The sequence below is a fragment of the Protomyctophum parallelum genome, assembly GCF_964188405.1.
Source record: "Protomyctophum parallelum genome assembly, chromosome: 19".
NCBI lineage: Eukaryota > Metazoa > Chordata > Actinopteri > Myctophiformes > Myctophidae > Protomyctophum > Protomyctophum parallelum.
In genome coordinates this window covers 7,177,126-7,193,477 of record NC_139717.1, presented here as the reverse complement: position 1 = coordinate 7,193,477, position 16,352 = coordinate 7,177,126, and the positions used below count along the sequence as shown (strand labels likewise).

At 43.3% G+C, this 16,352-nt stretch overlaps 1 protein-coding gene across 1 annotated transcript in view; it reads left to right on the top strand.

Annotated features, from left to right (window-relative positions):
• The window catches only part of LOC310876603 (scavenger receptor class A member 3-like), a 29,333-nt gene extending 17,788 nt beyond the window's left edge, over positions 1-11,545 (top strand). Inside the window, exons 3-12 of the mRNA XM_083790185.1 lie at positions 213-257; positions 925-1,044; positions 4,776-4,856; positions 5,322-5,440; positions 5,712-5,956; positions 6,968-7,187; positions 7,359-7,447; positions 7,845-8,037; positions 8,810-8,987; positions 9,828-11,545. Coding sequence (XP_083646311.1) covers positions 213-257; positions 925-1,044; positions 4,776-4,856; positions 5,322-5,440; positions 5,712-5,956; positions 6,968-7,187; positions 7,359-7,447; positions 7,845-8,037; positions 8,810-8,987; positions 9,828-10,324 — 1,787 coding nt within the window. The 3' untranslated portion in view covers positions 10,325-11,545. The remainder of the gene's footprint in view (positions 1-212; positions 258-924; positions 1,045-4,775; positions 4,857-5,321; positions 5,441-5,711; positions 5,957-6,967; positions 7,188-7,358; positions 7,448-7,844; positions 8,038-8,809; positions 8,988-9,827) is intronic.
• Positions 11,546-16,352: the final 4,807 nt, after the last annotated feature.

Sequence of the window (16,352 nt, the reverse complement as noted above, 5' to 3'; positions counted from 1 at the left end):
TTTTGGATCCTTACCTGGGATAGAAGCCTGACAACAATGAGTGTTTGTATTTGGTGAGGGGTAATGGGTGAGCATATTGAACTGGTTCAACCTATGACAAGATATACCAAGTTGGGGTTAACTTGTCTTACACCCTACTGGTAGAGAAGATTTGAGAGGGATTCATCAAAATATCATGTGTTGTGTGCAACAAACATTGACTTGTTTTGCAGAGGAGGACCTTACTGGAGAAGAAGAGGAAATGCCCTCATTTAGAGGTAGGGCACGCACGCACGCACACACACACACACACGCACACGCACACAATGACAGAGACATCTGCCTTACATCTTCATTCTGTAACGCCAAATAATAATGTTGTATTCACTCCACTCCACTCACTGCCAGTGTGTGTAGCGTGTTGTAGGCATGGCAGACATCCAGAGGCTGCAGTGCTTGCGTGGGGATGTTATGTGTGGTTAAAAGCTTGTCTGTGGAGTCTTTGCCTGTCTTTATGCATGTGCCATGGCAGCTTAGTTATGCATGCTTTCCACATCTGCTCCACATATCCTCACATTTAGTTGCTCAGGCAAAGACTGATCGGACCTGGCACAATCTGACGCTCGGTTACATGGCTCTCACATTACTGGTATCTCTCTCTGAAGCTTAAAGGCACTGAATCGGGACCACTATAATACTAGAACACTAAGGTCGAAACCACTTGGCAGCCTTATTGGTTTGCCCTAAAGAAACATGCACATACAGTTGTGAGACCATACATTAATGACAAGGAGTTGAAAAATATGAACCACACTCCATATTTTTACACTGCCTATTTGTTCCATTTCATGTATTTGTCTGTTTATTTATTAATTTAGTTACAGATAGATAATAGATAATAATATGCCGTCAGAGCTCAACTTCATTCCTTTGTTGCATTTCTAGGTCGTACCAGAGGTGGCTGTGTCAAGTGTCAGCAGACCCATTCTCTCCAGTTGGCCGTCAAAGTCCTCTATGGTTTCTTTGCCTTCCTGATCATAACCGTGGCTGTACTGGCATCGCTAGGTGAGCTCTTGACCTCGTGTTATACTATTTAATCTGACCGCACTACAACAGTTCCAGAGTCAGGGATGAAATATAACAGAAATGCTTCTTAATAATATTTAACAATGGTTGTGGAAGTGTGAATTTATAGCCCTAGGTTGTTATCCCTGACTTAGTGGAAATATGGAAACTCTTCACAAAATTGAACCACAGAAAACAGTTCCTTTGGGGCCTGGACCGCTGGTCCAGTGGTCTGGCTAGGCTCCATTGTAGCCTGACAGCGTATCGCGGGTTCGAATCCCCGTCCCGACGGCCTTTGCTGCATGTCACTCCCCATCTCTCTCTCACCCATTTCCTGTCTACGTACAGTATTTTCAATAAGGGCATAAAAAGGCCCCACAAAGCCCAGGCCGTAGCGTAACGGTCTGGGCACCGGACTGGTGATCCAGTCGCGGTGTGCCGCGGGTTCGACTCCCGGACCCGACACGGCCTTTACCGCATGTCATCCCCCCATCTCTCTCCCGTTTCCTGTCAGCCTACTATCTGTCCCTTAAAAAATCAATAAAAGGCGTAAGCCGCAAAAAAAATATCTTAAAAAAAAAAAAAAAAAAAGGCCCCACAATAAATCTAAAGAGAATACACCTCCTTTGGCAAAGAAAGTGTGTGAACAGAACAATATTGTTGTCAGTAGCCGGTGTTTTCTTAGAAACTTGGATTATAGCAGATGTTTTAAAACATCTCTGGACAGTAGGTTTCTCCCGTGATATGTTAGGGTAATAGCTAATAGCACTTAAAGTGATTGCATATGTGGAATTGTGGATGTTTTAATGAATTAAAGAATGTCCATTTAACCGCATAGAGATTAAACAAATTTAGCAGTCAGAGTTTGTAGTTTGGAGCTGCAGAGCACCATGTTTTACCTGACAGCTGCTTCACCATAACAGATGCTTTCCACATTAACATTGCCTTGTTATTGGTCTTGGAAGCTGTAAATCTCTATTTTTTTATAGGAGTTCAGACATCTCAGTGGACGCTTTGCAAGGAATTTGGTAGAGCGACTCTGGATTCCGCTGCACGCATGCATGCACTGCACAGAGGCACATAAACACAAACAAGCAAAATGTGCTTGTGAAAGGCAGAACATACATACAGTGCATACAGTACATGTATTGTAGACAGACACACATGAGCTCATGCTTACATGAAGATGCACAAATAGGATAGTTACAGTAGAACAACACTCTATTAATGCCCGGGGGGACATTCTGGTTGTTGGTTCTAACTTCCTACACATTATATAATGTTTGTAATGTACACCATGTTCCCTTACATATACTGTACATATACAAGCACAAACAGGCACCCAAACACAACTCACACAACAATAAAATGTTGAAAATGTCCATATCACCCCAATATCTGTTTTCCAATGGTCAAATATATTCCTCAAGAAAATATTCTTAATAAATCTTCAACTTTCTGAACACAGTGAACAGGCACATTTAGAGCTTCCTAGTTTGATCTGCCACATTAGGCCTGATTTGGCTTTGCCCCGCAGAGCCATGGTCACACATGCTACTTGTTTGTTTCAGCCTAAATATGAGAACCTTGAACTAAAAGAAAACATGTTCAAATAGTGATCATTCTTTTTTCTTCATGTCTGCAGATGGTAGCTAATAGCCACCAAGTTGGCACCACTCTGGCAATTATGGGCCTTTGTGGGTCTCTCTCCTGATTGGATAAAATCCAATAGTATCCCGACCAAATGGTTTTTTTTATGTTCACTAAAGAGCTAGAAAACCTTTTACAGACAAATATCACTTACAGTAGCCTATACGACTACACTATAATCAATCACATGGCGAATTGCAAAAGTAGCAGCTCTTGCAGATCTACAAGCTCACAACATGTGGCATTGCAAGCGAGCTGTAATTTGATAATCTCATTAATATTATGCTTTCATAAGAGTGCACTTCCTCAATAAGCTTTGCCATTACAAGTGACAACCATGTTCAGCGTCACCTGAGTAGAGAACTAATGCAGAGTAGCAGGTGCTATGCAGAGTGCATGTGGGAGCATTTATGAATACTAACATGGTGCAGGGTTCTTTATTAAGCCCCTGAGAATGCAGCAGGGCCTTTAAAAAAAAAAGACATTCGGTCATAGACTCATACGCACTACCAGTGCAAACACATTTGCATCTGTGACGTGCACTTCAACAAATGTAAACATGCGAGCATGCACAAACATTTGATGTAAGCATATCTAAGCCCTTAATGACACTCATGTAAACACAGTCACACATGCACGCACGCACGCACGCACGCACGCACGCACGCACGCACGCACGCACGCACGCACGCACGCACGCACACACACACACACACACACACACGCACAACATAGTTGTTGTTGCTCCCTTGGGAAATATGTTTTGGAGCTGGTCCCAGCCAGCTGGCCAAACCATCATCCATCAGCGTTTTGTTTCTGTTTGCTCCATAATGGAAACCTGATGTGATTTGTTGTCAATAGTTTAAGTTTCACTTCCTGTTTTCACTTCAGTAATTGCATTCTTCCCGTCAACACACATGCTGCATTATACACTGTACACAAATTATGTGGAGAACTGGAAGAAATGGACGTCTAACGTCTTACTGTATATTGCGACATGTAACTCATTGCATGAATTTTTGAGACGGTTTCAGTAATCCTTGCAATGCAACACCCACCACATTTATATGTTTGTCTTTCTTTATTTTTCTTTTCCGTGTATCTTCCAAGTGTTTTTTCTTTTGTGTGTTAAAGTTTCTATCTGGGGAAAAGGACTGCATACGGTTGAGAAACACGAGGTATCAAAACAGTGAGTCTCGGGACCCTATAAAAAAGATAAAGAATGACTCAAACTATTATTGTTGTTATTTATAATTATGAATTGCATTTTATAGCGCTTTTTCAAGTGCTCAAAGCGCTTTACAATGGTTCACTCATTCATACATTGGGAGGTGAAGCGGCGAACAGTCGACACCAGCGTCCTCATTTCCCACATTCACACACCAATGGTGGCAAGCTCACACGACCAACTCATTGGAGGCAATGTACAGTAGGGTTCAGTGGCTTGCCCAAGGACACTTTGACATGTGGACAGGAAGAGCCGGGAATCGAACTGCCGACCCAGGGATGGACGACCTGCCCATAACATTTACATTACAACAGGATTTCAACTGTACACGCACACACAGACAGAGACTTATGGATTTCTGTGTCAGGCATGCCTGCCATCTATTAGCCAATTTATCATTCTGTTGAGCTGGTCAAGTCATTGTGATGTCAGAAGTGATGTCAGCTGTATCCCCTTTTATACCTATATATGGAGTCTGGCCCAGGCAGAGGCATTTTGTGGCGATATGCTGGAGTCTGGCCCGGCAGAGGCCTTTTGTGGCGGTTCTGGACAACCGTGGTTCCGACCGACTCGACACCGGGCACTGCACTCCCTGTGGGGGTGTGGAACGTGTGTGTCGAAAGGGGTGAACGGTTCTAGAGTTACGTGGATGACAAACGTACAGACACACAGAGACTTGGTGCATTTATAGTTAGATAATTATTCCTATAAAAATATGTTTTACTGTAGTATACTATATAATAATTAGTATTCTTTTTTCTTCACAAGTCACATACATGTGTGCAAACCTGGCCAATAAACACATTCTGATTGTGATTCTAATGAACCTTTTATTTGCTTTGTGTCTCCACAGTGTTCAGAAAAGTAGACAACTTATCTGGTGAAGAGGCCTTTTACCACCAGAAGATCACCAAGGTGGAGCAGGGAATAGAGGGTAGGACGAGGCATGGGGAAATCAATGCACATGTGTTAACAAAACAGTGTTTGGTATTACATAAGTAATGATGCATTAGCATTACATAATAACATTCTATTTATATTACTACTGTTAGCTATAGTAATGCATTACTTTGAAAAACACTGTAGTGTTTTTAAAGCTCCTATATAAATTTAGTTTGTCTACAATTTGCTAGCGCTTTTCTTTTCAAATATCGTGTAGAAGGTGACAGGTGCTACAGGTTTGTGTTTCAACATGCCATTGACATTTTGGCTCATAACATTTTATTTTAAAACCAATAACGCATTTCCATTTAATGTTATAGCTTGTCCTCTTGTGATTCATTTTTGTAATGCAAAAGTAATATAAGGCAATACTTGACACAGGAATTCATAGGGGACATTTAGTCATGTTTTTTCTACTTTCCACCTCCCCTGAATCCCCTTCTTCTCTCCCTTCCAGACCTGAGTTCCACTACTAATTGTTCAGGCTGTCTGGATGTCAGTCACTATACCGATGAGATCAGCCGGTTGAAGAGAGAGTTTGAAGACATCCAGAGGATGATACTTGGACAGGAACAGGTACAGTGCACATATAATCATGTTAATGGCTTGATTTGCGGCACCTTTTTCTTCCAAGCGGCTCCTGCATGCTTCCTTCGAAAGCAGAGTGGATGGGCTTCTGTTACAAAAAACCTGAATGAAAAGATTTTGAAAAGAAAGAAAGCAGAGTGGAGAAATACACAACCAATCAACACAATCAACTTGTTCTCAAAATAAATGCCACCTCTCTCCCTTCATTCACTCCTTCCCTCCCTAATTTCCTGTCCCTTCGTCCCGGTGCTCTCCCCAGGTTCTGGACCAGGCGTCTCAGACTGAGGCGACACTGAAAACTGCCAGTGGCCGTCTGTCCCGTGACCTCCAGAACCACACGGTTTCCATCAAACTCCTCAATCAGTCTGTGGAGAGGTATATGGGCCAGGTGGAGGGATGGAAGGACGTGATTGAGGAGACAGACGAGAGGATGAAGACCCTGTTGCAGGACCAGTACGACCTCAAAGCCACCGTGCAGCAGGTCAACACCACTGTGGCCCTCAGGTAGTAGCAATGAACATCTATTCTAGATTAGATTAATAAATGAATATTGCCAGCAGGATATCATAGATTAGAACAGTGGTTCTCAAAACATTTTCATGTCAACGACCCTGGACATTGACATTGTACTAGGCCACAAACCCCTATTTGAAATATAGTCTATGCCAGGGACCTCCATAAGAGAATTAAGGTCAATAGATGCTCCTTCCGAGATCGGAAAAACCTTCAGGATTGGACAGGTTATTTCACCTCCCTTTCTGAACAAATGTCTAGACATCTGTAGGAGCAATCTGAAGGAGCCTTCAGATTTAGTAGACTTGTGAAACTGTCTATTTTGTTGGTGAGGAGATAATGCAGAGAGTAAAACCAGAGACCCAGGGGGTCCATGGACCCCAGTTTGAGAACCACAGAGGCACATTCGATTTGTACATCATCATTTTTCGACCACGGTCGAGATCATGGATTTTCACAAAGCCACGCCAGACTTCCCAGTCCTTCGTTGCCATCCCCAGTTCTTGCTTACTGATGCATGTGTCCCTAGCGATGACATCAGGGAACAACAGTTTTCTACCTCTGGTCTGCTTTGAGGCAGGATTCCAGAGAAGAAGGGTAGATATAACCTCATGATCAGCTCTGTAGCAGTGGCCAGCAAACTGTGTTCTTCTGGATCGGACTAGTGAAGAAACCTGGAAGAAACACAGGGAAGGTTCCCGTATATTATAGAGAAATCGATGGGTAGCTCTTCCAAGAGAGATTTTTTCTCTAATTTCTTTGAAAGTGTCCATGTCTCGGAGCCATAGAGTAGAATCGGCTCGACAGTCGTCCTAAATATTTTTACTTTGAACCTCTTACTAAGCTGGGATGACCAGATCTTATGCATGTCATTGCAGGCTGACCACGCCATACCCTTCCTAGTTTGAACGTCATTTTTGGAAGAAGATATATATGAACCCAAATACTTGTAGTCATCAACCGTCAGAGTTAAATGAACTGTACTGTTCTGTCATGTGTCAGTGCCATGTGGATAGACGCGCTGCAGAGGAAGGCAGACGAGGAGACGTTAGTCCTCCAGAAGATGACCGTAGACTGGCAGAACTACAGCCGCGTGCTGAGCGCCCTCAAGTCCAACTCCAGCAGCACCACGCAGACCGTGCGCAGCATCCAGAGTGGAATCTCGGCCACGCACCAGAGAATCAGCATGTCATCGGAGATGGTCCACGATCTCACCCTGCAGGTGAGAGTCTGTTGCAGCTCACGCCATTGTAAGATGGAAATCTACAAGCTCACAACCTTGCATAGAGTGACGCATTGTGAGATTGTATTGGAACATGCTTGAACGTGTGTGTGTGTGTGTGTGTGTGTGTGTGTGTGTGTGTGTGTGTGTGTGTGCGCATGTAATGTCCAGGTGATGAACCTACAGATGCAGTTGGACAATGTTACTTCCTTCATGGATGAACATGAGGAGAACATGCATGACCTCCACTATCATTCCAGGTAGCACGCACGCATGCACGCACACACAACAGTAACAGCAACAAAACCTTGTTGTGTGACCCATGTGGGAAAAAAACGTTTTTTTTTACTATAGAAATTAAATCAACGCTGGATTTTACAGTGTTTTACACCTGATACATATACCGTGGCTATTCTCAAATAACCATGGTATTTGTTAATATGCATGTAGCAGTTTGGCTAATCTCTGTTGTTTTAATAAATGCTTTATGAATAAAGTTGTATTTTATTTTATTTGATAAACTAGGGTAGAGTAGTGTTTAAACTGTTTTGATGCTATATTAGTTCATTCTACTGGGGGGGTCCCCAGTAGAATGAACCCCCTCTTTGAGAACAAATGTATGTATGGCTTCCCACTATTGTGTGTGTCTTTCAAAAGGTACTATGAGAACCGCACAGGGGAGCGTTTCTCCACTATAGATGGCCGCCTGAACTCCATCGACATGGAGATCGACACCATCTCATCCAGCATCAACGCCACGGTCAGCCATGTCCAGAGCATGTACAAGTACATCAACATGGAGAGCTCGTCCTGTCAAACTCGCCTGGGCAGCCACGCAGAAGACCTGCAGGTTGGAGCCACACAATGTTATTTTATTAACCACCCTAGGCCAGTTGTTCTCAAACCATTTAATTTCAAGCACCCCCATAACTGTCTCTGAGAGTGTGCACATGGAATATAACACACCCTCATGGAACCATAGGGTCCCCATGGGCCTGGACTCCACTTTGATAACCACTGCCATACTGCAGCCTGATTTTGTAGTTTGTTTTCCAGTTCAGGTTAAAAACTACAGATAAAAAATATGGAAGGTTACTAGGTTAGTAAGCATGCAACACAGCTGCAGCTAATAAATTAAAACGTGTGTGTTATTTGTAGGTGTGTCCAGAGCATGGGTGTGCAAGCCTAGACTGTAGTATTGTCAATGCACATGCAACACACCTACATAACACACCCTTTACTAATTGGATTAGCTGCAGCTGTGTAGCTTACCTCACTGTGTAGTCTGCATGCTGTCAGTTTTATGTGGCCTGCCTGCCATGTTTTTACCCTGCTGTAGACATTTTCATGGAACAAATGCATTACATGGATGGATTGATTACTTACTCTTCCGTGGATAGTACACGATTTGTCTCCATTTCCTGACAAGTAACTATTCTGGACATACGGTTACTACCCGGCAGCGACGATATATTTCTATGGATGCTAGACGGAGTTGCACTTACTGTAAGATATTACGGTGTCTGAGGAGAAGAGAGAACTGTTTGTACAGTACGTTGCACTGTTTTGAAACGTCTTCCATGCTTCCTCTTCATTCTGCCCCATAATGTTTTCCTCATTAGAACCTGAACAGTACAGTGTTGCTGCTCCTGCAGCTGGCCGACACGCTGAGGCAGCAGTACAAGTTGTTGAATGTCCGTCTGGACATGGACGTGTGGAACCTGTCCATGGTGATGGAGGAGATGAAGCTAGTGGACGTACACCATACCCAGCTCATCAAGAACTTCACCATACTAAAAGGTACAGGGTAACCACTTCAACTCTTATTTGTTGACCGGGGCCCCCCAGGGGTCCATAGTTGGTCTCCTCCTTTTTCTTCTCTCTACACCGATACATCAGTGAAACTAGCCGATCTACATGTTCACAACATTGTGAGTTTGTAGATCTGCTATTTTCACCAAATGTTTGCCAATTTTCAAGTTCACCTATTGTGACAGAATATAGGGTTAGGTACACTAGGTGCTGGTGTTTAAAGAACAGCAAGTAAAAGACAACACAAAAACAAACAAGCAGCCACTCTATAAGGCTAGCAATCCATTCTGGTCCCAATTTGGAGTGTTCTACACAAACTTAAAGGCGTTGGTCTCCCCACTTCCAGAGCAAATCAAAGTAATACTGCCCTCTATGGGTTGAAAATTAAGGAAAGGTATTTGGTGATGCTCCACTTTAGTCCACACACCTTCGGAGTACAGTCCAACAAAGGGCAACCGGGCGGGCATACCGGCTGGGTGGAATTTGCGTGCGATTTCACATGGGCCTCCTGATATGGTGCCATAGGCTCTGAATCAGCCACCTTCACAATCAAACCAAAAGGCCACATGGTGAAGGTGGAAAGAAACAGGTTTGTTTTAACGGAATCTCAATTATTGAAACACACTCCACCTTTTGCACAATATATGCCCATCCAGGAGGGGCACCCAATGCGAGTTGGGAGACTCTGGGGGGCGACTTCACCTCAGATGCTTTTCTTTAACATGTGAATGAGGCTTGTTCAAGCTGAAACAGGATGTTAAGTTGCTCTTGAACACCTCACACATATTAGTGAATTCAAGCAGAGTACTCTCTCCTCTTCCATCACAGGTGCTCCTGGGCCACCAGGCCTTAAAGGGAACCGTGGTGAGACTGGAGCCAGGGGACCTGTGGGTCTGAGCGGGAACAAGGGCGAACGGGGCCCTGCTGGGGGCCGCGGGAACACTGGAGAGAAGGGTTTCGTCGGACCGAAGGGTGATGGCGGGGAACCGGGCCCCACTGGCGCTAGAGGAGCGGCGGGGATCAAAGGAGCCAAAGGCTCTCTGGCCCAGCCGGGTCCACGGGGCGACAGAGGCGAGAAGGGCGACGTAGGCGTTCCTGGTAAAAACGGATTTCCCGGACCCAAGGGACCTACAGGGATCCAAGGCCAGGCAGGGCTTCCCGGGATCCATGGGCAGCCTGGACCCCGGGGCAAACCTGGGCCTGTGGGAGCACCTGGGCCACCAGGAACCCCTGGACCTCCAGGATTACCATACATCCCGGATCAGACCAGTATTCAGCAACGTGCTCGGAGAGACGCACCAGTCGCTGGCTCCAAGAGGCAGTAGTTAGATAGAAATATTGGAGAGAGGGGAATCACTATACCATAAATAATTGAGATGTGGTCTGAAGACATCTTCGCATTGGCTGGTGATGATGCGACCCAGATCTTCTCGTTAAATCGTTGCAGATCCTAATGGCCAAGTGTTAAAACGCAACGTTTACATTTCAGAACAGATGAAACGCTCACCTGATATAATGACATGGTGAAATAACAATGTGAGGAGAACCACAAGGACGAATGAGGTGATAGAACTGCTGCCAATGTCACCATTTTGTCCCATTTTTTGAATCCAGTGATGACTAAGGAAGACTCCCCAGTGTATGGATGGACTTTGACTTGGAATTGACTCTTTTTAGGGGAAATAGATGCATACTTGGGCTGCCCGTCACTGGCACACAGTAACTAATGAAATTGTCCCGGATGGTCCCTAAACTAAAGCTATATACGGTATGTGCTATACAGTGTCTATAAGCACAAGCAGGATGTACTGTAACCATGATTGAACTTCACAGATTATTGACTTTGATCTATTGCCAAGAAGTGAATGTATGAGGGTTGTCTCCAAGCCACCAAAACAATACATTAAATGGGCATTCCCATCTAAACCATGATGGTACTTTTTGTAATGTTCTTTAGGGTTTACCTATGTAACCTATCCATGCACTACTACGTATGAGGGCACACTAGAAAACTAACTTTTGACATTATAGATATTGACGCATGAATTTGTAATTGATGGCACTTTATGGGTTCTTTAAAGTGTAGAAATGAAAGACTGTTTCATATCTTAGTGTTGTACGTATCAGAGCGGGCACTCTGAATACTGTCATTTGCACCATTTGGAGGAAGTAGATAACATTTGCATATTTTATACTACTACAGTCATTCTGTCTTTCAGGTGCTTCAGAAAGCAAGCAAGAATACAATATTTTCAGTGTGATGTAGTTAATTTCAGCATCGTTTTTGTACAGTGTTGAGCAGCGCCTCAATGAAAAGTTTTATATCATGTGTTGAAGTGGATGTTTATCATATACTGTATCTACAAACATTATTTGTTGTTTTTGTTCATTTTGTTAGATTTTCTCATAAAATGTGACAAATGATACGTGATAATGAAAAAGAAAAACAGTTGAAAAGGGGGACACAGTCACTATTTTCGTAAAGCCCCTTGTGTTATGAAATGCGACTGGCTTGCATGGAACTTCAATAAATGCTTGTATAATTTGTACAATTGTCTGCAACTTACTTTCAAAGCACATTTCTACTGTTGCCTGTGAGTGTACTCGGACTGCCCTAGGCTGGGCAGGGAGTAATTTTGTAGATTAATTCAGAACATATGCCAGCCCCTCCCATTAGATATTTGACATCGACTTTCAGTGACTCAAATATGCTTTATTGTTTAGGTTTTACATAAAGCAGCCATTCTTCCTCTTCTACCCACTCCCCTCTCCTCCTTTAATCACTTAAAATCAACGTATTACTTTTTTCACGCCAAAGATACTTGTGATTGGTAAAAGATAACTACTGATACAGTATAGCTTCCAAGCCATGCAGAGCAGCATGGGTTGGGAAACAAAAGACTGGGTGGAGCTTTACTGGGGAGACCTGGTGACGGCCATAATGTCCTGCTGAAAGCTGGTTTCATAACATTTCTCTCTCTTGCTCTCTGGAACATGCAAGGTCTCATGAGATGCCAGCAACTCGATCTCCAAGAAAAACATCCTCCACTATTACACCCAAATCCCATATTCCTGTGGTCTTGTGACTGCTGGATGGGAGAAGGGGCCGTTGACTCAACACCACTTGCTGTTTTTGTCTCCCAAGATATTTCGAATCGATGAGATGGGAAATGCAGGTTTACCTTTGGACCTTTGGTCCTAAAAGACTTTCAGTTTTTCAGTTGAATGTCTGTTATTTCCTTCAAGCAACACGGTTGTACGATGGAATATAATAATGCTTAACTTTGTATCCAACTATCCAACACTACGGGTGATGTTACAGGACAGGCCATGGAATTAGCAAAATCTGTAGGATTCATCCACCAATATTCTCACTTGTCAGCAAGTACGGCAATCTGGCTAATTGAGTTTGAGATATATTGTGTGAAAGTGGACATTTTAGCCTAATGGGTGGTGCACTGGTGCAAGAGGAAAGCCCATGAATTGGGTCACCAGAATCAGTAGGATTCTGAGCAGCAAGATATACAGCCAATTGGGTGAATGGCCAAACAGACAGTCACACACACTGTGACAAAAGGAGGAGCGGAAAATAGGAACACATACAGTATGCATGACCCCAAAACCAAATCAAATCAACTATGACCCGTATCATTTCAGCTTTGTCTCATCTCTCCTGTTTCTCAAAACTCTGTTTCATGTATTGTCATGTGTACTGTCTAAGAAACCGTCGAAATGTCTATGCTTTGTTTCTCTGCCCTTTGTACTTGAACACCACAGCGATATTGTAACATTCATGCCAAGCAAAGTATATTGCACAGAGGGGAGAGAGAGAGAGAGAGAGACTGTCAAATGGAGAAGTGAAAGCTGGAGAGGGCGTTGTGTGTTATGGCTATGGTGAAAAACACCAATTGCGGGCCAGGATAAACCCCCTTGCCAGATGTGCACTGTGGACCCTCTGGCAGGTTCAACTTCCCCAGGTGGAATACATTTCACCGTTTCACACACACACGTGTAATTTTCTCACTCCTGTCCCACGCTGGAAAAGACAGCTGGCTTAGCATGGGCTGAGAACGCCTCAGAATACAACTAGTTTCCCAAAGTCTCACTCACTTATCCCACTCTCCCTCGCTCTCTCTCTCTCTCTCTCTTGCTTTCTCTCTCTCTCACACACTCTCACCCTTGTCACACACGCACGCACGCACACACACACACACACACACACACACACACACACACACACACACACACACACACACACAACGGTTGACTGCCAGTGAAGTTTATTTAATAGCTGTGAGAACTAACAGTCCAGTGAGTTGCTCCTAAAATGCCCCACAGGACCCTAACTTAGCATTGACTCAGCCATGTGATGTCACACCCACTTACATCGTGATTGAACATGAACTATACCTTTACGTACTGTGCTGTACTGTACTGTACTGTACTGTACTGTACTGTACACTTACACAATGGCTATAAGTATAGCCATCAGTCTGGTTTTGTGTGAGGTGAGGGTTAGCAATGCTATATGAAATTGGTCGGCTTCTACACACAGCAAGTGTTTTTGTGCAGTATGTAAATAACATTAGTAACAACGTGTACTTTGTCAACGAACAGCACAAAGTTTAAAATGGGCCTCCTATTTAGAAAGAAGTTTAGTTGGTACTTTAGGCTTGTAGGCCAGCTTTAGTTGATCTAAAGTCTGGTGGAGAATTAAAGGAGAATTCCATGCTAGAATGCTTTCTTATCTTTCTTACCTTTCTTTGTAGTTGTTACGTCCCCACCAAAGAGGTCCAGGTGTTTTTTTGTGCTATTTATTGGCTATTTTCCCTACCATAAGCCCTCAATGAATTGCATTGCATTGAATGGGAATTGAATGGGGCTATGGGGTGTTGTGCTAATTCACTTATTTCCATCGAAAGAAGTAGTAAAGTGTGCCGCTTGGGATATTATTTACATTATGAAGAGAGGATATATACAAAGAAATTATAATTTTGAGCGATGGAAATAAGCAAATTAGCACAACACCCCATAGCACCATTAAATTCCCATTCAATTCAATGCAATTCATTTAGGGCTTATGGTAGGGGAAATAGCCAATAAGGAGCTTTTGCACAAAATAACACCTGGACCTCTTTGGTGGGGACGTAACAACTACAAAGAAAGGTAAGAAAGCCTTTTAGTATGGAATTCTCCTTTAACATACATCTTGTTGATGTAGCCATGTCTATGCAGAGCTCTGTGTGTGAATAAAAACCTGTGGCAGGATGGGTTTATCTGGAGGGGTCACATTATGCGTGTGTGACCATACTACCTGCTGCTGCACACATGAGAGACTATCTAACGTACCACTGTCCATTCCTTTGCTATTGTGAAGACACAGGCACACATGTGGGACACGTACGTGTACGTGCACATACTGTACAAACTCTTACTTTGTATAATTTACCTTGGTTTCACTTAGTGTCCCAGTTAAGGCCAGGGTATTTTCAGGCAGAGTGACATTAGTCTGGTCCGAGTGGGAGGTGACAAAAAGAGACATGACCTAACCTGTGCAGGCAGGCAGGCACGCACCCACGCGCGCAGGCACGCACCCACGCGCGCACGCACGCACACACACGTGTGTACATTTGTGGAGACGTTAGCTAAGCATTGCCGTGTCGGGCCCCCACAGAGCCTATTACCTCAACAGCTGTTTAAACACACAGCCTTAGTCAGGTAACTACATAATTCTGTGTGTGTGTGTGTGTGTGTGTGTGTGTGTGTGTGTGCGTGTGTGGGCCCATGTGCGTGTGCGTGTGTGGGCCCATGTGAATTGACGCACAAATCTCAGCCGACACCTGTTTCACTGTGTGTTTAGTGACTCAGTGGTGTGCTGCTCAAGAAACCTGTGCACCAGAATTTGGTTGAGAGGTGCATAGAGGTGTTTATCCCAAATATTGTAGTGCTGAAAGGTTAGACTGACTGCCTACATACAGTATACATGCATGCACGCACACGCATGCACACATGTACAGAAGCGTGCACACACACATACAGTATGCCACACAAATGCAGTTTCAAATCATTCACATACTGCAGTAAGAACACATTCCTCTGTGCAAATTATTCAGAAAAAGTGTAGTATATAGTGTACAGTATGTACTGTACAACCAGGCCTGTTTCTTCAACACTATCTCACAATACAATAATGTTTAATCCTACCAGTAGGAGAAATCACAGACCCATTAAGCGGCATTCCCCAGACATTCTGACTTTACTGCTGAAATGTGAGGACTAGGCTATTATCTATTTGTTTGCTTTTCGTGACAGCATTGAGACACAAAAAAGAGCTTTGGATTATTGTAACCATATGTTTAGATAGGTGAGAAAAGCCATGCTGCTGCCCAGAGAAACTCAAATTATAGACAGTTACCCAGCTAAAGAACGCTAAACTGATTTGTTCTTTCTCGTAATATCTTTGACATGTTGATTCAGTGTTTATGCAGTGGGCTCCACTGAAGGTTTATTTTTCCCAAGCTAATTTCAATAAAAGACCTGTTTTTAATTACTGGAGGGTCGCTGGGGTATTACTCTGAGTCATTAAGTCATGCTTGGTGAAATGCAGATGAAAACATTATGCAACAGACTGATTACGGATCCCAATAAAAAATACCCCTTTCAGGGAGACTTGAAAACGGGCTTTATTGATACTATAAACTGCAATAGGCTTGGTTTATCTTGTGGCTAACAAAAAAAGATTAGCCTAAAGAATACCGATTTGTTAAAATATAATACTCTGCAAATGGACATTTTAGCTAACCACCCCTGGCGTGCTTCAAGACAAAGGGGATTTAAATCTAGTGCCTCCCCGCCAAGCTTGGAGGGCTTGTTTTTATATAATTAGATTTTCAAAGCCTAAATCTGTGCGAAGAAAACATTCTCATATGAGCCTAATTTAAAGCGACCCTCTGTAATTTTCCTGTTCTACCGCAGACTTGAACAAGAGCAAAGTACTTAAATGTCTGAGCTAATAGAGCCTGCTTGCTCAGAGGAGCAATTCAATTTTGACCTAACTGCAGTACCATTTTTCAACCAGTCAAGTCAAACCAGACACAGGACCTAAATGTCTCACTAGAAGAGCAGGGATACCAAATACAACCACCCCAATACTGTATAAATTATATTGTATTAAAACACCCTATACAGTTAGAAAATACTATGTTTAGGTAATCAGTAAGTAACAGTTTTTTACTACATGTAACACAGATGTACTAACCCTCTTGGATTAAATATAAAACTAGTGTCCTCCATTGACTGTCCACCTTACTGTCCTCAGATAAAGACATTTGAGAAGAGAATAACATCCTCAAC